At 31.9% G+C, this 24,730-nt stretch overlaps 2 protein-coding genes across 4 annotated transcripts; both read left to right on the forward strand.

Moving 5' to 3' along the window:
• Positions 1-5,149: 5,149 nt before the first annotated feature.
• Positions 5,150-5,557, forward strand: LOC113866858 (protein MAIN-LIKE 1-like). The gene has a single exon (XM_027501657.1). The coding sequence runs from the start codon at positions 5,150-5,152 to the stop codon at positions 5,555-5,557; it is 408 nt and encodes a 135-aa protein (XP_027357458.1).
• Positions 5,558-5,854: 297 nt separating this feature from the next.
• Positions 5,855-12,919, forward strand: LOC113867722 (eukaryotic translation initiation factor 3 subunit G-A-like). 3 transcript variants are annotated; one of them, XM_027503163.1, is made up of 3 exons: positions 5,855-5,873; positions 11,329-11,649; positions 12,196-12,859. In XM_027503163.1, the coding sequence occupies exons 1-3, from the start codon at positions 5,855-5,857 to the stop codon at positions 12,726-12,728; spliced, it is 873 nt and encodes a 290-aa protein (XP_027358964.1). In that variant the 3' UTR covers positions 12,729-12,859. The 3 variants fall into 3 exon arrangements, with proteins under 3 accessions (XP_027358964.1, XP_027358963.1, XP_027358962.1); XM_027503161.1 differs by lacking the exon at positions 5,855-5,873 and adding an exon at positions 12,091-12,124 and having other exon boundaries at positions 11,267-11,684; positions 12,196-12,863; XM_027503162.1 differs by lacking the exon at positions 5,855-5,873 and having other exon boundaries at positions 11,132-11,649; positions 12,196-12,919.
• Positions 12,920-24,730: the final 11,811 nt, after the last annotated feature.

The following is a 24,730-nucleotide window of genomic DNA, read 5'->3' on the forward strand; positions in this document are numbered from 1 at the left end:
CTCATTTTATTAACTCATGCAATAGAATTGCCAAACTTAGTTTGAAAATCAAATTTTAGGGAAAGAAAAATTACGAGAAGTCAATGTCAGGTTTACAATTCGGTTTTGAGTTTCAACTTTTAAAAAGTTCTAGTAAAAAATTTAATTTTAAAATTTGTTTAATTATCTTTTTTTCATAAGCGAGTTTAGTCAAAACTAAACCATTTTTGAAATAATAAATAAATATTTTGGTTTTAAAATTCAACTAGTAATATTTTTATGCATTGTAGGGATAGTATTAAATTAGATTAATAATTTTTAAAGAAATAAAAAAAAATTATTATTTAAAATAAAATTAAAAATAAATTATACAAAAATCGATACGATAAAATAAAAAGTAAATACATAAGATAGAAAGACTTTTTGACATGATAAAAAAAAATTCCTTAAAATATTTTAATTTAAGAATATTTTTAAAAATATTTATGTTTAAAAATAGTACTCATAATTTATACATAAACAGTAATTTACATAAATGGTTTAGAATGTCGGAAATGATTTGGTTTTATAAAAAAAGAAGTATGTTTCTTGTACATTGCAAAAAATTTTAATTATAATAAAATTTAAAATCATTTTATGCATATTCTTAAATTATTAAATTTTATAAATTTTTAAAATATATATTTTAATTATTAAAAATATATATTTTATTATATTAAATTAGTAAATTAAATAGGTAAAAAAAATTAATTAAAAAAATTAAATTTTTAATTAAAATTGAATTAGAAAAAGAAAAGAAAATACTCTAATTTAAGAATTATAAAGGTGAATTGTTGTTCGCAATCTAACACTAGCAAGTGCACTATGATTGCAGCAAGTAATGAGTAAAATTAAGATTCAAATGTCGTCTCCACAAGGAATTTAGGTTTCAAATACCACTTCATAGAATTATAACTATTTGAGCTTTTTCGAAATTGGAAGGAGAGTAGTATCATGTAATAACAGCAAACCAAAACAATTAAAAGTAAAAGCAACTTGCAGAAACAGAACAATGAATAAACAATTATGTGATAACAGAGGGAGAGACCATAGCTAGGGAATTGCTTCACCAAAACTCCAACGTTTAATAAATAAAGTTTTGAATTAACAAGCAATTGGAAAGAATGACAATCAGTTTCACGTTATATTATTCAGAGTTTAATTCCTTAACTCAGTGAACCTAACATTCAATTAAACCATTCTAATTCCTTAGATATGATTCAATTCAATATTGCTTTAAGTGTAAGAAACCAGAAGATTGCAAGATTAAAGCCTCTTATCCCTAAGAAAACTATAATCTCGGTGATTGGTTCAGATTTGAAGAACAAATTCAATTTTCATTGACAAGAGTTCCTCTGAATTTAGTTAATCAAATTTCCATTCAATTTCCACGTGAAATGCAAAATCAATCACTCAATCTATTCCAAAGCTTGAAATTCATATCCAAAATCAATTCAATGTGTTTGTTTCAGATCTACAATCCCTAACTATGAAGAAATTATACAACCATGACAGCAGAGAAAGAAAAAGAAAGAGAAGAAGAGAAGAAGAAACTCAGAAACGCCATGGAAGCTTGCTCCACTCCAATTCCTCTTCATGAAGCTCCAAGATTCGAATCTCCACTCCTCTCTCTCACTTCCTCTAACGAGAATCTAACTAACAAAACTGAAAATGAACAGAATCTCCTAAAATCTGAGCGTTTCTGGTATTTATAGAAATTCTCAGATTTGCACGTTATCACTTTAATGAGAAATAGTAGCTACGCAGAAGGTTTATGGTTGCGCGTTAACACTTTTATGAGAAAAAGTGGCCACACGCAACTTTCCTGATATTGAGAGTTCTCTAGAACAATCACTCTTGCTGATAAAAGTGTCAACGCAGAGCCCAAATAGTTGCGCGTGATCACTCTTATGAATAAAAAGTGACTACGCGCAACTTGCCAAGTTGAAGGCTCTCTGGAACGATCACTTTTGACGACAATAGTGGTTAGCAGAGCTTTCCTGATATTTTGCCTCTTTGGAACGCTCACTTTTACTGATAAAAGTGATAACGCCCAGGCTGTTGAGTCTGAGACTTCACAGGATCTCTCACTTTTCCTAGCAGAAGTGGTAACGCCCAAGCTTTCTTCTTCTTTGAACTCTGGAGTTATCACTTTAACTGACAATAGTGATCACGCCCAGTCTGCACTTTCTTGGTCTTGTAATTTTGGAGTCCAGACTTGCTTCTTTCCTCTTCCTTGTCATTAAGCCTCCATTTTCATGATCCTTGCTCAATTTATTCCTTAAAAAACAAGATTAAAAACTCAATTTCTAAGCAAATTTCCACAATTGCTAAAATAACTACATATTTAAACAAACTTCAATTCCTTCTCTTTTTCTAAGTTTTTCTGCTTTCTTCATATATTTTTCTTATCAAATGTGTTAGAATTATACTAGAATATCAGTCAAAATATGGATTCATCATGAATAAAATTTTATTCCCCTAAAAGATTAGTCATTGCACTATTCCTTATCAGGGCTAAAGAATTATAAATTATTTAACCAAAAAAGTATTTTAATTTTTCAAATTTTATTAAAATTAAGTAAAACATACTTTTTTTTACTTTTATTTTATGTAATAATAAATAAAAGATAAAAACAAATACATTTTTAAATTATTAAAACAAAAATTAAAATTCATCTTCGTAATGAAGAAAATAATTCAAAATCATTTTTGATTAAAATGTTAGATTTAAAACCAGTTTTGATTAAAAGAACATATTTAAAATCGAGTTTTGCTAAAAGTTAAAATTTTATAGCTAGTTTTGGCTAAAAATTTAATTTACTACTAATTTTGAATAAATATTCAATTTATTAGTAAAATCATAATTAAAAAATTTGTTTCAAAAGAATAAAATTATATTAATTTGTATAATTAGTTTCTAAAATGAAGTTGGTTTGATTTATGCACAATTACATCTTTATATTTTGGTTTATACATGCTTTTAGTTCCTCTATTTTAATTATTCACGTTCAGTCATTATATTTTTTTTTAAATTGTTCAAATTAAATCTCTTATTCAAAAATTTCATCCAATAATTAGTAAAAATATAATGAAGCCCAAATCAGGGCAAATTTATTTTAATATTGTAAATAAAAAATAATTTATTGATTTATAGGTAATTTCAAACAATTTCCCTATCTGTGGTTTTTTTGCCACGTGGAGCTAATTTTCACCATAACGACTGGCGAAATAAATTTATTTTTTAATTTTTTTTATATTTATTTAGCCACAAAAAAGATGAAATAAGTAAGATCGCACCACATGTCAAACATAGGTTAGTTTCGCAACCTAATTGGCAAAGTAACCACCAAATTTTGCCACAGCCAGAGCGTAACTAATCATATATTGACATGTGGCTATACAGGACCATTGTTTCGCCACCAGAATAACGAAAGTTGCTAAAATTAAAAATAATTGATAAAAATAAAATATAAATGGACGGCTGGGGTGATTTTATACACGTGGGGACATCCCAACAGTTTCGCTCTACTCTTGGCGAAAGTCACTTTCGCCCTGCCTTTGGCGAAAGCAATCAGAATATGACATGTGGCTGGCCAAACAGTGAGCAGTCCGGTATTCTTCCTCTTCTCCTCCGTTTTGCACTTTCATTTTTCCTTCTTTCGTGCTTCAGCGTCGTTCACGATTCTTCTTTCCCAAATTTGGCTAAAATCTAGTTTGATTTGCATTGTGAAAGGCATTTGTACGAGTTTAAGAGGTATAGTAATATGCATATTTATATATTATTGTTAATTTAATTTGTTAATTGAAAAATCTGATAAATGGCAACAAATTAAATTTTTAAAATTTTTTAATTGTATGCAGGTGATTGATTGATTGATTCGATGGAAGTGAGTGAAAAATAATTTAGTTGAAGGTTTATTAAGGTTAGTAAAAAAAGATTTAAATTTTAAATAGTTTTTTATTTATTTGTATATAGATTAATATGTTTTTGGAAAAATAAATTGTAATATAGTTGATTAAATGTAAAATTATAATAAACTGTTAAAAAGATAGGTTAAATTTAAATTAATTTAAATTGTTTGCATAAATTGTTATATGTATTTGAAAAAAACAGAATAATAGAAAAGTAAATAAATAAAATAATTATATAAAACTAAATATAAAAATTTATATTTATTTTTATTGTAATAAATAATTTTTACACCTATATAGTAAATTAAGTAGAATTTTGAATTTGTAAATTTTGAAATGCAGTAATAATAATGTAAAATGTTATGACACGTGGCCATAAAATATTAAAATGCAGTAATAATGTAAAATAATTAAGTATAAAATTTGTATGTAAATAATTATATATTTATTTTAAAAAATGTAACATTAATAATTGTTATGGAACTATAAAAATAGGTAGTATTTTAAATTTCAAATGGAGCTTCAGTAAACATTTATTTTTTGTGTTTTAATCTCCCCCTATTGAATTTGGCTTCAAATAGATTTACAGATACATTTTTACCAGAATATGGAGAACTTACCGGCAGGAATTGGTTCTTTTGAAAACAGCTTTTAATTGATATTCCAAAATCAAATATTAGGTGCAAGAATCTTAAAATAAAATTATAAGTATGCAATTTATGTAGATTTAAATTGGAAATATGAAAAAAATAAAAATTTAATTTAATAAAATGCTAATAATTAGAGTTTTGTATTTAAATAGTGTAACATGATTATATAAATTTTATTAAATACATTTTAAAATGAAAAAAATTACAATAGGTAAAAATTTATATATAATATGTATGAAAATGTAAATAAGAATTTATTTATTTAAAATAATATTGATACTGCATAAATTATAATTTGTATAGAATATAGGCCAGTAATTTAGTTATTTATTTTGTAAAAAAAAATTAATTATGATTTAATTGATGAGATTATACATGATTTTCGCATTTATAATATATTGCAATTTTGTATATTTAAGTCATTACAATGTGATAATGATTTGTTAGTAAATTTGTTTAACTATAATAAAATATGTATTATTAATTATGTTAGTAAAATATAAATTATTATTATTATTATTATTATTGAATGAAATTATTTGAGTAATCTTTTTTTTGTTGTATAGATGGCATCATCTTCACAACAAAGTAGGGTTATTAATCTCGGACCAGAAGATTCATCACTTCTTCGGTTTCAGAGTATCCATGTTTCTGAATATATTTGGGATGAACGTGATCATCCGATATTGAGGGTTAGGAAGAGTCAAAATATTTCTGGTGGATTAGAGGGTGTTCCCGAAGAAATTATTCCACATCTGGAGTTAGCAGGTTTTGTTGGAGTGGCTAACTTGTCTCAGCTTCCAGTAGACATGGGATTGATTACTGCATTAGTAGAGAGGTGGAGGGCCGAGACACACACATTTCACATGCCTCCTAGAGAGTGTACTATTACCCTTCAGGATGTTGCTATTTTCTTAGGTTTACGCGTAGATGGGAGACTTGTTATAGCACCCACTGGAGGTGATTGGGCGTAAATTGTTGAAGACAGCCTAGGTATCAGACCAGGATCACATGCTTTTGTAACGAGTTTTTTGAAGATGAGCTGGTTGGACGAGCACTTCAGTCATATTGCCATGCATAATCAGACTCCACTACAGATTACTCGGTTCGCTAGGGCATATATATTGAGGCTTATTGGAGGGTTCATGCTTCCTGACCACTCTAATAGTAGGGTATCTGTGAAGTACTTGCCATTGCTTGAAGATTTTGAGCTGACCGGTGAATATAGTTGGGGTTCTGCAGTTCTAGGTTATTTGTACTGAGAGCTATGCATGGCCACTAACATTGATCGTGTTGCTATAGGAGGACTTGCTGCGTTGATTGTGATTTGGGCTTGGGATAGATTTTCCCAGATTGCGCCTACCAATCCTTCCTATACACATCCCTATCTTCCTTACGGTGTTAAGTAAGTTGTTATTGTGACTGTTTTTGTATGCATTTGTAGGTTTTCTATTAATGTAATTTGTTTGACCTCATGATCTATTGTCAAAATTACTTGCAGATGGTTATCCCATGGTATCAGAAAGGGAAAGAAAGATGTTTAATACTACATATTTATTTTTGATCGTCTAACACGTGATGAGGTATTATAGGCAACTTTTATACTAAATTTACTCCTTGTGTGGGTGCCATATAATATGGAACTCATCAATATTTTACCACCTATTTGTAGAGATGGTATGGATTTATGGAGGGCAGTGGTGCCACTTATATGTTTTCAAGTATGTGAGTGGCACCAACCTAATAGAGTAATGCGTCAGTTTGGTATGGTTCAGCACATACCAAGGGCTCCTTACCAGCCTGACTAGCTATATGACCTAACCCTTAGAGGGAAGACTAGAGAAGATTGGTTAGCGAAGTTCAGTGCTATGTTACAAATTTTGGACAGTAGACGACTTTGGGTGATGACTAATGAGCTTCAGTATGGTTTACTGAGCTCAAATTCAGAGTACATGCGGTGGTATGTTAGTCACACTCGTCGTTGGATAACCAGGGATGCAGCATTATCAGCTTTATCGGTATGTTGATAGAGTATTATATAATTTGTTTACTATTAGTATTTTTTATATTTACAAAATTACACTACTTATTACATTTTGTTATTTTTAGGGTGATGTGATGGAGAGATTGCATTACTTGAGTACTGATGGACAGGATTGTTTTACCTTTAATGAATTAAAGGACTTGTCTAAGACTCTCCTGTCACTGAAGAAGGAGCAGGATCGCATATTAGAGCCTGTTTCATCTTCAGATTCTCTAGTACAAAGTGGTAATCCCGTCGATCCAGACTTACACATAAACCAGTCGCGTCAATGAAGAGAAGGAAGAGGTTTGGCACGTCGACGAAGACAAGTGCAGGCAACAGAGTGGGCTATCCCGACTATGCCAGAGCAACCTGATGGTGTCTTCCCTATACCATCACAGTTCCCTTTTCAGGCATCTCATTTGATTACTGCCCCGACTTATTTCTATTCATCACAGGGTACCCATCATCCATCACAACCCCCATCTTCACCATTTATAGGATCAAAAGATTATAGCCCACGACCTGATTTCTTTTTCACACCTCCTCACGAGCACCATTCCCTTTTGACTCCAAGTGCCCCATACATACAAGATGAGCCTGTACCATCAGACATGCATCCTATAGAGTCTGGTATTGATCTTAATGCCGAGTTTGGTGCGGTTGCTGATTTAGGAGAGGTTCGTCAGAACCCTCATCGAGGAGCTCGAGATAGACAGAGGCAATGCATCTTGACTCTAGAGGATCATGATCATCAGGCACATAGGGGAGGACAACAATGACACTTTTATGTGTAGTATTTTATTTTAGATCACATATGTATTGTTCATGACTTGTATGCTTTTTCTGGTTATTAATTTGAAAACAACCTTTGTCTTGATCATGAGTATTATGCTTTCTTTACAATAATTAATGACAATTAGGATAAATAACAATATCATTTAACAAATACATAAATTATGCATTAAAGAAAACAAAATATTACAAACCCTAACTTGTATGAAATGGTTAACCAACATTGTTTTGTTGAGGACAGTGGCATCTATTATGACCTACTTCGTTGCATTTAGAACACCTTTGTCTAGTTTGTGACTCAACCCAATCCATTTCATTCCTAATACGAGTTGACTTTGGTCGGCCTTTACCTCTTGCTTTGTCAACATCAGGTACTAACTTCCATTCAATATTTGTAAGGATGTTGCATTCATTTCCAAGGGGGAACCACTGTGGGGAGTATGTATTTACAACATATTACATTGAATAAACTAGGTCCACATATTGCCAAAAATCAATACTCACATCTATATAGGCTGCTATCACATGCGAACAAGGATATCGATAAGACTGAAATCTTCCACATTCGCAGAATCTCCTATCTAATATAATTGTCCATTTGTGTCCACCCCTTTGTGTTATTGGATTAAAAGCTTCTTCAACCTCAAAACTTTTTCTCTGTATGTCATATCGATGAACTTGGTGTGATGAAGCTTCTTATTGATTTTTTTGAATTTGCAACGTCACTTTACGACAAAACATGCTTCCATTGTGAAGGTCAGAGATGGCCTCTTCTCCACGCTTCACAAAATATTCAACCAATCGTCCATAGGTGGCTTTAACTAGGGCATTTATGGGTAGGTTTCTAGCACCTTTCAACACCTTATTTACTGATTCTGAAAGATTTGTGGTCATGTGTCCATAACGTCATCCTTCATCATCATAACATAATGCCCATTTCTCCTTTGCTATGCAGTCAATCCACTGTATATCTTGAGATTCATTGCGAAATCTAGTTAACTTTTGCTGAAATATGACCTTCGATGGTGTATAACTTTCATATACAATATTCAAAACATTAAAAGATAGATATATGGATTCAATGCCTATCTAATATTTTAACAATAATCTACATAAAAAGTCCAATACATACCCAATTTGATGAGCTCTTTCTTCAATGCTATATTTTTAAACTGGTGATTAAAGTTGCTGGGAATATGATGAATGCAATATACATGATACGCATTTGGAGGTTGCTAGCCAATGTGTGGATTTGACATAGCTCCTTTTATACTTTGATGTCTATCTGATATCAAACAAATTTCTGATCTATCGGTAACATGCAAACGAATCAATGCCAAAAACCATTCCCATGCTGACAAGGTTTCTCCTTCAACAATTGCAAAAGCTATTGGAATGACACAATTGTTTCCATCTTGAGTTGTTGCAATGAGCAATGTATGACGATACTTACCATATAAGAACATCCCATCCACTTGTAATATAGGTTTGCAGGATTGAAAAGCCTCATGACATTGTTCGAATGACCAGAATAATCGTTCAAATACTCTACACCTGTTATCCACTTGATGACCAACCATATACTTTTCTCTTTCAATTTTATAAACAGATCCAGGAGAATGTAGTTGCATGTATTCTAACCATCGAGGCAAGGTAGCATATGATTCATCCCAATCACCAAATACTTTAACAATGGCTTTTTGCTTCACCTTCCAAGCTTTTTTATATGAAATTTCGTATCCAAACTGAGCACATATTCGCTCTTGTATCAATGAAATATGTACCGATGGCTCTTCGTTTACCATTCCTACATAAAAGAAATTTTCTCAAGTTAATAAGAATGTCATTGTAAAAAGGAAAAAACAAATGACATGTCTTACCAAGAATGCATGAACAAATTAAATCGAAATCCAACTTTTGATGATCTTGAGAAATTCTCATATTGACACATGTATGTGAGTCAGCCCACCTAGTAATTTTTCACTTGTTTGAATTCTTCAACAATGAAGCCCTCACTCTCCATGGACAACCAGAGGTATGGTTTAAGCATTTAGCGTACAAACATGTTGGTTTAGACTCAGTCACAAAATAACTTTGATGAATCTTCATTGCATAATGTTTTAACGCATTTTTCACATCTTCTTTACTATCAAATAATAAGCCAACAAATAAAGGATCTCCTTCAACCCATGAATTGATTTCTTGAAGATGTTCTTCATTCATTTCTTGATCAGGATATTCCCAATTAATATACTTATACTTTGGAGTAACATTCCAAAAAGGAATTACAGTATCTCATGCATTATATTTAGCATGAATATATAAATATATAACTACAAAAAAACACCTTATATTTAGCATGAATATATAAATATATAACTACAAATTTTTTTTTAATAATTATTCCACATTACCTGCTACATTTTCAACTACTTGTATATTTAAGTTGGAATGAAACTCGCCTTCAACATCTGGAGAAGAAGAACTGCCTAATGAAATTTCTGCTGCTTCATCATCTCTATCAGTGTAACTCTCATAATCTGAGTTTTCATTATCCTTATCAACATCATTCCTAACTCTTTTATTACAACAAATTTATCAGTTATAATTCAATCAATTACATATATTACTTTAAAGATATTACAATATAAATAATTTTACCTTCATTATAATCACAACTCACAAGGGTCCTATCATTTTGCTATGAAAGTGATAAATTTAAATTCATCGTCTGTAAAGGCACTGATGAACTTCCACCAACAGCAATATCTATATATAACTCAATAATATTTCTACTTGATTGTTGTTGAAATGCACTTATCATGCAATCAGTATCTTCATCATCACATATATTCAAAGTTGTATACTATCTAATATTTCCATCAATCAAAAAATGAGAAATTAATTTAGAAATAACTTGATTATGGTTAAGATTAAGTTTCAAATGAAATTTTTTTTCAATGTTTCATAACTTATTTCTTATTTTATCTGGATCACTTTCTTATTTCCTTCAAAACTCACTCATTCATTTCCTTCATAGATTCTACCATTCCAATATATAATAATAAGAATTCCACTTATCTTGCATTTTAAAAAATAAACTTTATTTAATATTTACATTTTACAATAATTAACATAAATAAAAAAAACACTACTCATTAATTAATTAATTTTACAAATTTTAATTAAAATTAACTAAATTCATATAATAAAAATTAAATAATAAAATTATTAAAATAAACATACTTGATTTTCTTCTAATTTGCTCGCCAACGGTGAAGAAATGAGAGGAGGGATGGGGTATATATAAGATTTAAATTTCGTCATATAATTTGTGAAAATTTAGTACCAATTTTGCCACTAAAATCGTGAAATTAAGCAAAATGTTGACACATGTCAAATTCTCATTTGTTTCGTCAATTCTGTGGCGAAATTTATTTAAAATTAAATTCAAAAAAATATTTTCACCATCAAATATGCGAAATTCTTCTATTCGCAACACATGTTAAATTTTTATTAATTTCGTTAGAAAAGTTGTGAAATTTAATTGAGAATAATAATAAAAAAATAATTTTGCCAAGAGAGTCGCAAAATGTAATTAAAGATAATAATGAAAAAAATACTTTCACCAAACAATATGGCCAAACTTCTTGCCACGTAGCCCAAAAAAACCCCAAATGAAAAATAGGTTCTCATGAACTATAAATTGGTCAATTATTTTTTTATTTACAATATTAAAATAAATTTGCCCCCAAATCAGATTGAGGTCTTACGAGAATGAGCCCAAATCATAAACCTAAAATATGGTCCAAACAATGAAGCATTGAAAGCCCCAAGCAAGCAAAACTGGTTGTGACCCTGTGTGTGTGTGGTAACAGAGAAGAGAAGTGGGGTTTGTAACTGAGATGGTGATGGCGCATCAAGGAGAACCAGCGAAGCTACGATGGGGAGAACTGGAAGAGGACGATGGAGAAGATCTTGACTTTCTTCTCCCGCCAAGGCAAGTCATAGGCCCAGACGAAAACGGCATTAAGAAGGTAATCGAGTACAAGTTCGATGACGATGGAAACAAGGTCAAGATCACCACCACCACGCGCACCCGCAAACTCGCCAACGCCCGTCTCAGCAAACGCGCCGTTGAGAGACGCTCTTGGCCCAAGTTCGGCGACGCCGTCCACGAAGACGTCGGTAGCCGCCTCACCATGGTCTCCACCGAAGAGATCCTTCTAGAACGTCCCAAGCCTCTTGGTTCTCCCTCTCTTCCATTCTCTATTTTTTTATTTGTTTTAAATACGTTTTTTCACATCTCCTTTCTAGGGATTCTAGTTTTTTTTACTAGAAATTTTAGAATTGTCTTCTTAATTGATTGTTCTCTGTCCCTCTGGATTGTGTTAATGTCGTTGCCAAATGCTATTTGCTCGTGACATTCTTGGTTTAGAATGTAAAATAACTATAATTAGGATGGATGATTTTTTATTTGGATATTTAATTTCTGATTCAGCAGAGGACATGATATGGGTCTATTTGTTGCATTATTTTGGCATTTCAATTTGGTTTTGTTAAAACGAACATTTGTATGAATCTGCCTACTTTGGAGAATAAATTAATGGGTTTTTCTGATTAACTCTGGTTGTGTGCATGAAGGTGACGATTTAAACTTGACCCCAATGTCTGTAGTATAGAACATAGGAACATAGGTGCCTCAAGATTCTTTTGAGTAATTGTAGTCTTGCTATAATGGAGGATCATAGGATTAGTCTACCGTTGATGTTTAATAACTGTGATTGTAAACAGGTGCAAAAACGGAAGAGCCGAAGACTGCTGGAGATCCATTGGCTCAGTTTCAAAAAGGTGCTGTTCTTATGGTCTGCAGGACTTGTGGGAAGAAAGGTGATCACTGGACTTCAAGATGTCCATACAAGGATCTTGCCCCACCGTCTGAGGGATTTGTTGATAAGCCTGCGGCATCTGATGTTGTGGCTGCCACAACTGGTTCAACCAAGGCAGCGTATGTGCCTCCTGGAATGAGAGCAGGTGCTGAGAGGACTGGATCAGATATGCGGCGGAGGAATGATGAGAATTCTGTCCGGGTTACAAACCTCTCTGAGGACACACGAGAGTCTGATTTGCTTGAGCTGTTCCGTCCTTTTGGTCCTGTGAGCAGAGTATATGTTGCCATTGATCAGAAGACTGGCATGAGTAGGGGGTTTGGCTTTGTTAACTTTGTCAACAGGGAAGATGCACAAAGAGCTATCAGCAAACTCAATGGATATGGCTATGACAGTCTCATCCTTAGAGTTGAATGGGCCACCCCCAGAACAAACTAAGTTTGCTTTAAAATGGTATCTTGAAGGCCTATCTATTTTTGTAATCAGAGTCCTGTACTGTCTGCTTCCTTTGAGATAATTTTTTATTTGAAAGTAATTCACTCTAGATATCTTGTTGGTTATTGATAAACACTTAAACAGGTATCATTCTATTTTTTACCCTTGCTTCTACTCTTATAAAGTATTATTTTGGAAGTGAAAATGGTTGATAGTAGTCTAGGCTTGCATTGTCTTTGTCGACTTTGTTTTGATGTTGTGAATACCGATTTTTGCCTCTTCCACATTACTTTCAATTTTTTTTAAAAAAAGTAAAAATGAAATAATAAAATCGTTTTACAAAAAAATAGAAAATTTTTGAAAAATGAGTTTGGTTCCGGAAATGAAAGTCTTGCGCTATGCAGGTTCATACCTAGCATCAAAAATTTATTTAAGCATAAAATGAAAAAAAATTTAGATTTTTGACATTTTGTAAAAATCTTAAATGAACTCAATATAAAATCTCAAGCAATTGATTTTTTTTTAGAGGAAAAAAGTAAAAAATTTTCAGAGAAAAGGGATTTGTGGAGGAGAGTTTTTTGGAAGGGGGACAACAATCATATTTTGGGAGAGAAAGGAAATTTTTTTAGAGAGATCTACAAAAGGAAGAAAAAGAAAAGAGCAACAGAAGTTTATAAAAACAAAAAAAAAAGAAGAACCACGCGTAATCTATATTAACTTGGTCGTCACTCTTCCTTGCTATTTGGATCTGAGACTAGCAAAATCGAAGTCGAAAGTATATTTCTGTACTCGTGAAGTTTATGCTCCAAAGCTTTCCATGCTTCTTTCACCAAATCTCAAATATGATAAGAAGAACGAATGATAGTAAAGTAAAACGTTCAAAACTATTAATCTTTCTTGTTTTCTTTTTATGATTATTATATTAGTTGTTTTAAAACAAAAGTTTCAAAGCCTGTATCCTAGCTAGCGGACAAGAAACTTGATGCACATCAGCCAGCAAAAGAATAATAGGCTACGACATATGTTAAATTCAAATGTTAAACTTTTTTTAAAATATTTATTATTTTATTTTATTTTAAAATCCAATAGGCTGTACATTAGCCCAGTAGACAAGACATTTGATGCATATTAGCCAGCAAAAAATGATAGGCTACGACATATGTCAAATCTAAATGTTAAACTTTTCTTAAAATATTTTTTTTATTATTTTCTTTTATATTTTAAATCCAATAGGCTTAGGAGTATCTTTCGGACCGACTTCTCTAACTTGACTTTTTTTATTTTCTGTTTAGTGTATTTTTATTTATTCATTTTTATGTTATTCTATTTTATTTTATTTTATTTTATCGTTGTTTATTCAATTTTTTTATTTTATTTTCTTTTATTATGCTCAATATATATTTCTTATTATTATTATTATTATTATTATTATTATTATTATTATTATTATTATCAAGCAATAGTAATAAGAATAATAATTAGAAATTATCAATATCGATAAAACGTCATACAAATTTTTGTTTATCACATTGTATTTATTTATTTTTATCTCATTCTAATATTAATAATAATTTTTTTCATATATTTTGTGTTATTTTATTATTTATATCTTAATTTTACATTAATTATTCACTCTTAAGAATTATTATATTTTATTTTATTTATTGTAGATGTTAATATAATTCAATTTTATATTTATAATTTACTTTCTTTTATTTCATGAATAGTAAATTATAAATAAATAATAAGTGCAAAATCTCCCGATACTAGTGCTGCCAGTGTCAGGGAGGCCGCTTATTATGTATTTGACAGTGTTAGAAGGATCCATGGGATGTGTTTTAGGTCAGCATGATGAATCGAGTCGAAAAGAGCATGCTATTTATTATTTGAGCAAGAAGTTCACTGATTATGAAGCTAGATACTCTTTATTGGAGCGAACCTATTGTGCCTTAGCTTGGGCAGCTCGCAGGTTAAGGGAATATATGTTGAGTCACACGACTTGGTTGGTGTCAAAAATGGGCCCAATCAAATACATCTTTGAGAAACTAACCCTTACTGGAAGGATTGCTCGTTGGCAGGTCCTATTGTCAGAATATGATATTGTGTATGTTACTCAAAAAGCAATCAAAGGCAATGCTCTTGCAGATTTCCTAACTCATCAACCGGTGAATGATTATCAGTCAATACAGTACGAATTTCCTGATGAAAATATAATGGCGTTGCTCAATGAGAAAGAATCTTCAGCAAGAGATGAATGGGTCATGATGTTTGATGGTGCTTCTAATGTACTCGGACACGGGATTGGTGCTATACTGATTTTCCTAGAGAAGCAATATATTTCGATCACAACTAGATTATCATTCGATTGTATGAATAATGTAGCTGAATATGAAGCATGTGCTATGGGAATTCAAGTAGCTATAGAGTCAAAGATCAAAATTCTTGAGGTGTATGGTGACTCAGCCTTGGTCATCCACCAGCTGAAAGGTGAATGGGAGACTCGAGATGCCAAATTGATCCCTTATCAAGCCTATATCAGAGAGTTGGTGAAGTATTTTGATGAAATTACTTTCCAACATATTTCTCGTGAGGAGAATCAATTGGTTGATGCTTTAGCTACTTTATCATCAATGTTTGTAGTGAGTCAAAAAGAAGACATGTAGTTCATAAAGATGTAACAGTTGCTTGATCATCTTGCCTACTGTCAAATGGTTGAAGAAGAATCTGATGGTAAACCTTGGTATCAAGGCATTAAAAATTTCCTAAAACACCAAGAATACCCATTAAATGCTGTTGAAAATGACAAAAGGACATTGAGGAGGTTAGCAATGAGTTTCTTTTTGAATGTAGATGTGCTCTACAAAAGGAATCATGATATGGTTCTGCTTAGATGTGTGGATGCTTTAGAAGCACGAAAGATCATGGAAGAGAGTCATGAAGGTTCATTTGGGACTCATGCCAATGGACATGCCATGGCAAAGAAGATTCTAAGGGCTGAATATTATTGGTTGACAATAGAGGCCGATTGCTTTCGTTATGTGAAGACATGTCATAAATGTCAGACATATGCTGACAATATTAATGTTCCCCTAACAAATTTGAATGTCTTATTATCTCCCTGGCCTTTTTCAATGTGGGGAATTGATGTTATTGGACCCATCGAACCTAAAGCCTCTAATGGTCACCGCTTCATTCTAGTTGCTATTGACTATTTCACAAAATGGGTTGAGGCTGCTTCATATGCTAGTGTGACTCGAAATGTGGTGGTGAGATTCATTAAAAGAGATTTGATCTGTCGGTATGACCTCCCAAGCAAGTTGATAACAGACAATGGCACTAATTTGAACAACAAAATGATGAAAGAATTGTGTGACAATTTCAAGATTCGACATCATAATTCCTCTCCCTATGGCCCAAAGATGAATGGAGCAGTTGAAGCAGCCAATAAAAATATTAAGAAGATCATCCAAAAGATGGTAGTGACATACAGAGATTGGCATGAAATGCTGCCATTTGCCTTGCATGGATACCAAACTTTAGTTCGTACTTCAACCGGAGCAACTCCATACTCTTTGGTATATGGAATGGAAGCAGTACTTCCTATTGAAGTCAAAATTCCCTCTTTAAGAGTAATAATGGAGACCAAATTGGAGGAAGCAGAATAGGTGCAATCTCGTTTTGATCAATTGATTCTCATTGAAGGAAAACGGTTGAATGTGTTATGTCACGGTCAACTATACCAGAGAAGGATGAAGAAGGCTTTTGACAAAAAGGTTCGCCCAAGAGAATTTAGTGAGGGAGATATGGTGCTTAAAAAGATTTTACCAACGCATAAAGATTATTGTGGCAAGTGGTGAAGGACCATATATGGTGAAAAAGGCTTTCTCAGGAGGGGCTCTAATCCTCACAAACATAGATGGATAAGATCTTCCAAACCCCATCAATTATGATGCTGTAAAAAAATACTATGCTTAAAAAATAATAATTAAAAAAAAGAAGAAAGAGAAAATAATAATAATAATAATAAAATAAAAACAGCTCGCTAGGTTAAAAACCTGAAAGGGCGACCTAGGCAAAAGTTAGAGCGCCCTGGTGAGTAGAAAACTCGAAAGAGCGGTTCAGGCAAAAATTAAGGTCAAATAAATACTACACTGAACTAAAAACTTGAAAGGGCGGTTCAGAGGGGCACTAACTTCAGTCGCAAGAAAGGGCTTCAAATCGATAAATATGATCGACTGGAATACTAAACTGGGACAATTTTGAGAGGTTAAAGTTGAATTAAACGGAAGATGGATTCAAAATACCATACTAGGGCAATTTTATTTTGGCAGTTTTTGTTAATGGATGATCAATTTACGTGAGAGATTAGCATTGTTCATCTGGAAGACGTCACTTAATCGGCATAATACTTCACTATTTTCATAGTCATTTTGATCCTTTGATGTATTTGCTTTTTTCGTTACTTATGTCGTAAGTCTTCTTTGTAAATTCACCATTTCTTTATTACAGTCATTCTTATGTTCCAAAAATATTTATCTTTGACTTTAGTCACCTTCCATTCAGCTTATATACAGCACTTTGTTTACTCAACTTCTTCAATAGCATTTTTATTGTCATTTCAATAATTATATACTAAAAGGAAACATGCAAACTATTAAAAGGGTAATAAGAAAATACGATTACAATAATAAGCTACACAGTAAGTTCGATGAATCTCCTGATAAGTTTAGTGTGACAGAAGAAGTTGACTCCTCTTGACGATTCAAAAATAAATGGTAATCTAATTTTGTTGATGCCTTGCTCAGCTCTGATTTCATGAAAGAATTGATGTAAACCGAAAAAGTTACTCATTCATGAATCTTGACGCGCATGTTTCGATAAGGGTGGAAGAATTATAATCCCCGAGAAAAAAAAAAGAGGACAGTTTATTTTGATTTAATAAGTCTTATTATTGCATTTGACCTCATCATTCAATAAATTTCATTCCAAGTGTTAACATTTCATTAAGTTTATGCAATCGCATCATCACATTAGCATGCATTTGTTTTTCTCTATTATCACCTTTTGAAGTTTAATTTAAATTAATTATCCACTTTACAACCTTTATGTTCAGTCCAAGACTATGATCTAACTAAGTACTTTATTTTTCATCAAAATTCAGAAGCTGACTAATGTCTTTATTTTTCTGTCCTATTTTTACTGTTAAAGCTCAGAGTCTGACTGTCCTTTTATTTTCTTTTGCAATCCAAAACATGATTGACCTTTTATTTTTTGGTCTTTCTTTTTACCTTTCTTGTCTGGGTCCCTTTATGTTTTTTTGAAGCCTAAAACTTGATAGCATCTTCCACATTTTCTCAAAGCCCAGCACCTAACTGGCACATTTTATTTTCTGTCAAAGCCCAGAATCTGACTGGCACTTTTCCCTTCTTTGTCAAAGCCCATAATCTACCTGGCACATTTCACTTTTCCGTCAAAGCCCAGAACCTACCTGGCACATTTCACTTTTCTGTTAAAATCCATAACTAAACAGACACATTTTATCAAATGCCAGCACTTGACTGACACATTTTACTTTTCTTTTAAAGCCCAGGATCCGACTGACACTTTTTACCTTTCAATTAAAGCTTAGAACTTGATTGACACTTTCCACCTTTTATCCTGTTGATTAAGCCTAGTATCTGACTGGCAACCTTTGTTTTTAGTTAAAACTCAATGTCGCTTCACAATTTCGTTCAACATAAACTGTCATAATTTATGACTTTCTCTAACAGCTGAGTGTTCACTATATTTGTCTTTGTATTCTTTATACTCCTTGTTCATTTTAGACAAAAATTGATTCACTTCTTTACTCAGTTCTCATCAACTCTAACTTTAAAATATCTCTAATTGATATGAACTGAGTAAAGAGGGACAACTGTGAATATCAATTTTTGCCTCTCCCAGATTACCTCCAAATTTTTTAAAAAAAATAAAAATGAAATAATTAAATTGTTTTACAAAAAAATAGAAAATTTTTGAAAAATGAGTTTGGTTCCGAAAATGAAAGTCCTGCGCTATGCAAGCTCATACCCAGCATCAAAAACTGATTTAAGCATGAAAAGGGGAAAAAACTCAGATTTTTGGTATTTTGTAAAAATCCTAAATGAACCCAATATAAAATCTCAAGCAAAAGATGTGGAGCTGGGGATTTTTTTTCGAAGGAAGAAAGCAAAAAAATTTCAGAGAGAAGGGATTTGCGGAGGAGAGTTTTTCAGAAGGGGGGACGACAACCATATTTTGGGAGAGAAAGGAAATTTTTTTAGAGAGATCTACAAAAGGAAGAAAAAGAAAAGAGCAACAGAAGTTTACAAATCGGAAACAAAAAAAAAAAAAAAAGAAGCACACGTAAACTATACTAACTTGGTCGTCACTCTTCCTTACTATTTGGATCCGAGACTAGCAAAATCAAAGTCGAAGGTATATTTTTGTACTCGTGAAGTTTATGCTCCAAAGCTTTCCATGCTTCTTTCACCATATCTCAAATATGATGAGAAGAACGAATGATAGTAAAGTAAAACGTTCAAAACTATTAATCTTGTTTTCTTTTTATGATTATTATATTAGTTGTTTTAAAACAAAAGTTTCAAAGCCTGTATCCTAGCTAGTGGACAAGAAATTTGATGCACATCAGCTAGCGAAAAAATGATAGGCTACGACATATGTCAAATCTAAATGTTAAACTTTTCTTAAAATATTTTTTTATTATTTTCTTTTATATTTTAAATCCAATAGGCTTAGGAGTATCTTTCGGACCGACTTCTCCAACCTGAATTTTTTTATTTTTTGTTTAGTGTATTTTTATTTATTCATTTTTATGTTATTCTGTTTTATTTTTTTTTATCGTTGTTTATTTAATTTTTTATTTTATTTTCTTTTATTATGCTCAATATATATTTCTTATTATTATTATTATTATTATTATTATTATTATTATTATTATTATTATTATTATTATTATTATCAAACAATAGTAATAAGAATAATAATTAGAAATTATTAATGTTGATAAAACGTCATACAAATTTTTGTTTATCACATTGTATTTATTTTTTTAATCTCATTCTAATATTAATAATAATTTTTTTTCATATCTTTTTGTGTTATTTTATTATTTATATCTTAATTTTACATTAATTATTCACTCTTAAGAATTATTATATTATATTTTATTTATTATAGATGTTAATATAATTCAATTTTATATTTATAATTTACTTTTATTTCATGAATAGTAAATTATAAATAAATAATAAGTGTATCAATTTATAACATTAACGTGTAGCTTCTCTATCATTGTGTGTTATAAATTGATAAAGTTTACGTGTACATACGTTATTGAGGCTTTAGACAACATTGATTTATCATATGTTATCCTTAATGTATTATCTATAATCACTATTTTATTAATCAATCAATAAAAAATATTTTATTAATACAATAATTTATAAGGCTAATGTGTAGCGACTCTACCTTTACGTGTCATAAATTATTAGAACCTATGTGTGCCAACGTTACCTTGGGTTCTATATAACATAAATTTATCAAATGAAGTTTTTAATCTTTTATTAAATAAATATCTATTTTTAATCAATTCAAATATATTTATTTCTTTTATGAAAATGAAATTAATCTTATATTTTAAAGTTTCTTAAGTCATATTTCTAATTTTGATCAATTAAAAAATTAACATTTTCTTACTTATTTATACAAATTTATATAATATCGATGTGTAATTTACATTGTCTTTGATAGTCTAATAAATTAGAAGAGGTTTATATATAGCTTACGCTATCTTAAATTTCTTTCAACATTAATCATAATCAAAATTCAAATTCAAATACTTCATTTATGAATAAAATATTTATTAACGATTTGCATTATAGTTGTGTGATTTTCTTTCACTTTCTGTATTGTTTCTTGTAGGGTACATGTATAACCGCGTTATCTTGTATCCTAAACATTATAATTTTATGAAAATAATTTTAATTTTAAAATAAATTTTCTTTTACTAAACTTAATTATAATCAACTAATTTCATAATTTTTAGTTAGAACTACGTGACTTTGAGTTCTCCATTGCACCTGGAGATACGTAGGAGCGAAATAATATCCGTCGAGTCAAAACAATTTTTAAAATATTTTTTCTTTTCTAAGATATAACTTAATATTTTTAATAAATAGATATTCTTTCTTTAAAAATAAAAATAACAACATTTTTTTAGGGTTAAATAAATACTTTTCAAAATTATAATAAATTTGCACAATTAATTTAGGATAACCGTTATTTAAATGGACGTTGTGGGGTGCTAAAACCTTCCCTGCACGTAAAGGACTCCCGAATCCATTTTTGATTTTAAAGATCAAAATTTTCAGTTTTTATGAGGTTTTCTTTGATAAACTTTAGTGGCGACTCTACTGATATATTTAAAAAACGTTTTTCGCCGTATCTTTGCGATAGATGTCATCCTTGTTCAGGTGTAATTTGGAGGTTCATTCATTGTCTTTAGTGCTCTGTGTTGGTCCAATTTGGAGGTTCTGCTATGTTCTGGTTCTGTGTCTTGTCTTCATCCCTTGCAGCTGCTGGACCAAGTTTGCTTCTTCCTTACATTTCTGGTCTATTGTTAATAGGATTTTTAAAAGAAATGTGTTATCATTGACTTTAACTAAACCAAATGTTCTCTTCATCAGTTTGATTTGGTTTAGGGTTGACAAAAGTGGAAAATCGAGTCAATTAATTTTGATTCTCGTCTTCCCAAACCCAAAATAATCTGACTTGTGAATACTACATGATTTATTTATGTTTAGTGCCCCACCTATAAATTCTAGTTCTTCTGAAACAAAGAACACTCAGAAAGAGAGAGAGATAAAACGTAGGCAGGATGTTATAATTATATTCAACTTTTGTCTTTATTTTGTGTGTATTGTGAATGAGTACTGATGTTGTAACTGCATAATGAGATTCAGGCAGTAAGGGCAGACAGACACAACAAATGATTTCCACACATGCTTTACTCAGCTGAAATCGTGGTGTCCCTCTCTGCAGAGCATCTCAGAAGGTGGGAGTTAATTGTGACATGTAAGGTGTCTCATACAACGTTATTTGTTTGTCTTATACAACAATATTTGTTTGCCTTTTTCATATTTGATTATCCTCCTGATTGAATACCTGATATGATAGAAGTCTCACATCATGTGGGTTAAAATGGAAGGGACCCTCTTTGGCTTATAAAAGGAGGCATAAGGGTCCCTTAACATTCATTTCAAAATCCTCTCTTTCCTCTCATTTTGTATTACACCGAGCTTGTACTTGGTAGTAATAGTCTCCTATTTTGAGGAGTAAATTTTAGAGTGAGGAGTAGTGTAATTTTTTTTTCTTCTGTGATAATTTTATATTGTCTTTATTGGCTCTTATTTTTCATCTCTTATTTTAGTTGTGTTATTATACTGATACTCTGGTCCTAACAGTGGTATCAGAGCCACTAGGTTATTTATATTATTCCGCTGTAGTGTACATTGGTATAGTGCTAGAGAAAATTCTTAGTATGCTCTGTGATTGCAGTATTATCTGATCTGCCACATCAGAAAAGAATTATTCTTGTTACTGGATATACAATTTTGGTAGTGTAAAAGTGCAAATATAGTGTGTACTTATTCACAGTCTACCATTATTATTGTTCTAGTAGGTAGTACTATTCACAGTGAAAATTACATAAGTCGGTATAATTAAGAGAAAAATTATGGCAACAAAATATGAGATAGAGAAATTTCATGGGAGTAATTTCTCCTTGTGGAAATTGAAGATAAGAGCAATTTTGAGGAAAGACAATTGTCTTGATGCAATTGAAGGCAGACCTGCAGATATTTCAGAAGAAAAATGGAGAGAAATGGATAACAATGTTGTTGCCAATTTGCACTTAGCATTGGCTGATTCAGTGTTATCCAGTGTTGCAGAGAAGAAGACTGCAAAGGAGATTTGGGACACACTGATCAAGTTGTACGAGGTCAAGTCACTTTACACCAGAATATTCTTGAAGAGGAAACTCTACACTCTTCGAATGAGTGAGTCCACATTAGTAACGGACCACATCAACAATTTGAATACGCTGTTTGCTCAGCTTACAGCCGCAGATTTCAACATAGTAGAAAATGAACGTGCGGAGCTTCTACTCCAGATTTACCAGATTCATATGATCAACTCATCATCAATATAACAAACAACAACATTATCGGTCGTCTATCCTTTGATGATGTTGTTGGAGCAGTTCTTGAAGAAGAATCCAGGAGAAAGAATAAGGAAGATAGACTGGAAAACTCTAAACAGGCAGAAGCATTGACAATGATGAGAGGAAGATCAATGGAACGTGGTTCCAGTGGGAGCCAGAATCATGGTAGATCAAAATCTCAGAGAAGGAAGAACCTCAAATGCTACAACTGTGGCAAGAGAGGGCACGTGAAGAAAGATTATTGGAACAAGAAGAGTGGAGGAGGGAAGAATATTGAAGCATTAACCTCTCAAGGTTGTGTTGCAAGTACTTCAGATGATGGTGAAATCTTATATAGTGAAGCAGTAAAATCTAGAGGTGGAAGACAACTTCATGAATGTTGGATATTGGATTCAGGTGCAACCTGGCACATGACTCCATGTCGAGACTGGTTTTACAATTATGAACCTATCTCAGGAGGATCCGTGTTCATGGGAAATGATCATGCCCTAGAAATTTCTGGAATTGGTACTGTCAAATTAAAAATGCATGATGGTACTATTCGTACAATTCAAGGAGTACGACATGTGAAAGGCTTGAAAAAGAATCTATTGTCCATTGGGCAATTGGATGACCTCAATTGCAAGATCCATATTGAAGGTGGAATCTTGAAAGTGGTTAAAGGCAACTTGGTGGTGATGAAAGCAGAAAAGATCACAACCAATTTATACATGCTTTTGGGAGATACGTTGAAAGAAGCAGATGCATCAGTTGCAATTAGTCAAGAAGAAGAAACAATGATGTGGCATCGTAGACTTGGTCATATGTCAGAACGAGGCCTGAAAATTCTAGCAGAACGTAATCTCTTGCCCAGACTCAAAATGGTAACCTTACCATTTTGTGAGCACTGTGTGACAAGTAAGCAGCATAGATTGAAGTTTGGCAACGTGACTACAAGAAGCAGACACATACTGAACTTGATTCATTCTGATGTATGGGAATCACCAGAAGTATCTATTGGAGGAGCAAAATATTTTGTATCATTCATTGATGATCACTCAAGGAGATTATGGGTGTACCCAATCAAAAAGAAGTCAGATGTGTTTCCAGTGTTCAAGGAATTCAAAGCACTAGTAGAACTTGAAACTGGAAAAAGAATTAAGTGCTTAAGGACAGACAATGGAGGAGAATATGTAGATGGTGATTTTCTGACATTTTGCAAGCAAGAGGGTATTTCAAGGCAATTCACAGTGCCTTATACACCTCAGCAGAATGGTGTAGCAGAGCGGATGAACAGAACTCTTCTAGAAAGAACAAGAGCTATGCTAAGAACAGCAGGAGTGGCTAAATCTTTCTGGGCAGAAGCAGTGAAAACTGTCTGTTATGTAATAAACCGATCACCATCAACAACAATTGGTTTGAAGACACCAATGGAGATATGGAATGGAAAGCCACCTAATTATTCTTCATTACATGTGTTTGGATGTCTTGTGTACGTGATGTACAATTCCCAAGAAAGAACAAAACTGGATCCAAAATCCAGGAAATGTATATTCTTGGGTTATGCTGACAATGTTAAGGGGTATCGCTTGTGGGATCCCACTACCTGCAAGGTTGTTGTTAGCAGAGATGTAGTCTTTGCAGAAAATGAACTGCAAAAGGAGCAGAAAGATGACAGTACTACCAAAGACACTACTTCAGTAGTGATAGAAAGGAAAGCTAAAGAAGATGACAACTCTGAAGCAGAACAAGAGCACGGAGAACA

Source organism: Abrus precatorius, unplaced genomic scaffold (assembly GCF_003935025.1).
Source record: "Abrus precatorius isolate BTA unplaced genomic scaffold, Abrus_2018 Scaffold5, whole genome shotgun sequence".
NCBI classification, from domain to species: domain Eukaryota; kingdom Viridiplantae; phylum Streptophyta; class Magnoliopsida; order Fabales; family Fabaceae; genus Abrus; species Abrus precatorius.

Bases quoted from the DNA above. Each gene is read 5' to 3' on its own strand.
- LOC113866858 (XM_027501657.1), top strand. From the start codon at position 5,150: ATGGCATCATCTTCACAACAAAGTAGGGTTATTAATCTCGGACCAGAA.
- LOC113867722 (XM_027503161.1), top strand. From the start codon at position 11,307: ATGGTGATGGCGCATCAAGGAGAACCAGCGAAGCTACGATGGGGAGAA. The intron at 11,685-12,090 runs GTTTTAAATACG...TATAGAACATAG, and splicing joins CATTCTCTATTTTTTTATTT to GAACATAGGTGCCTCAAGAT. The intron at 12,125-12,195 runs GTAGTCTTGCTA...GATTGTAAACAG, and splicing joins CAAGATTCTTTTGAGTAATT to GTGCAAAAACGGAAGAGCCG.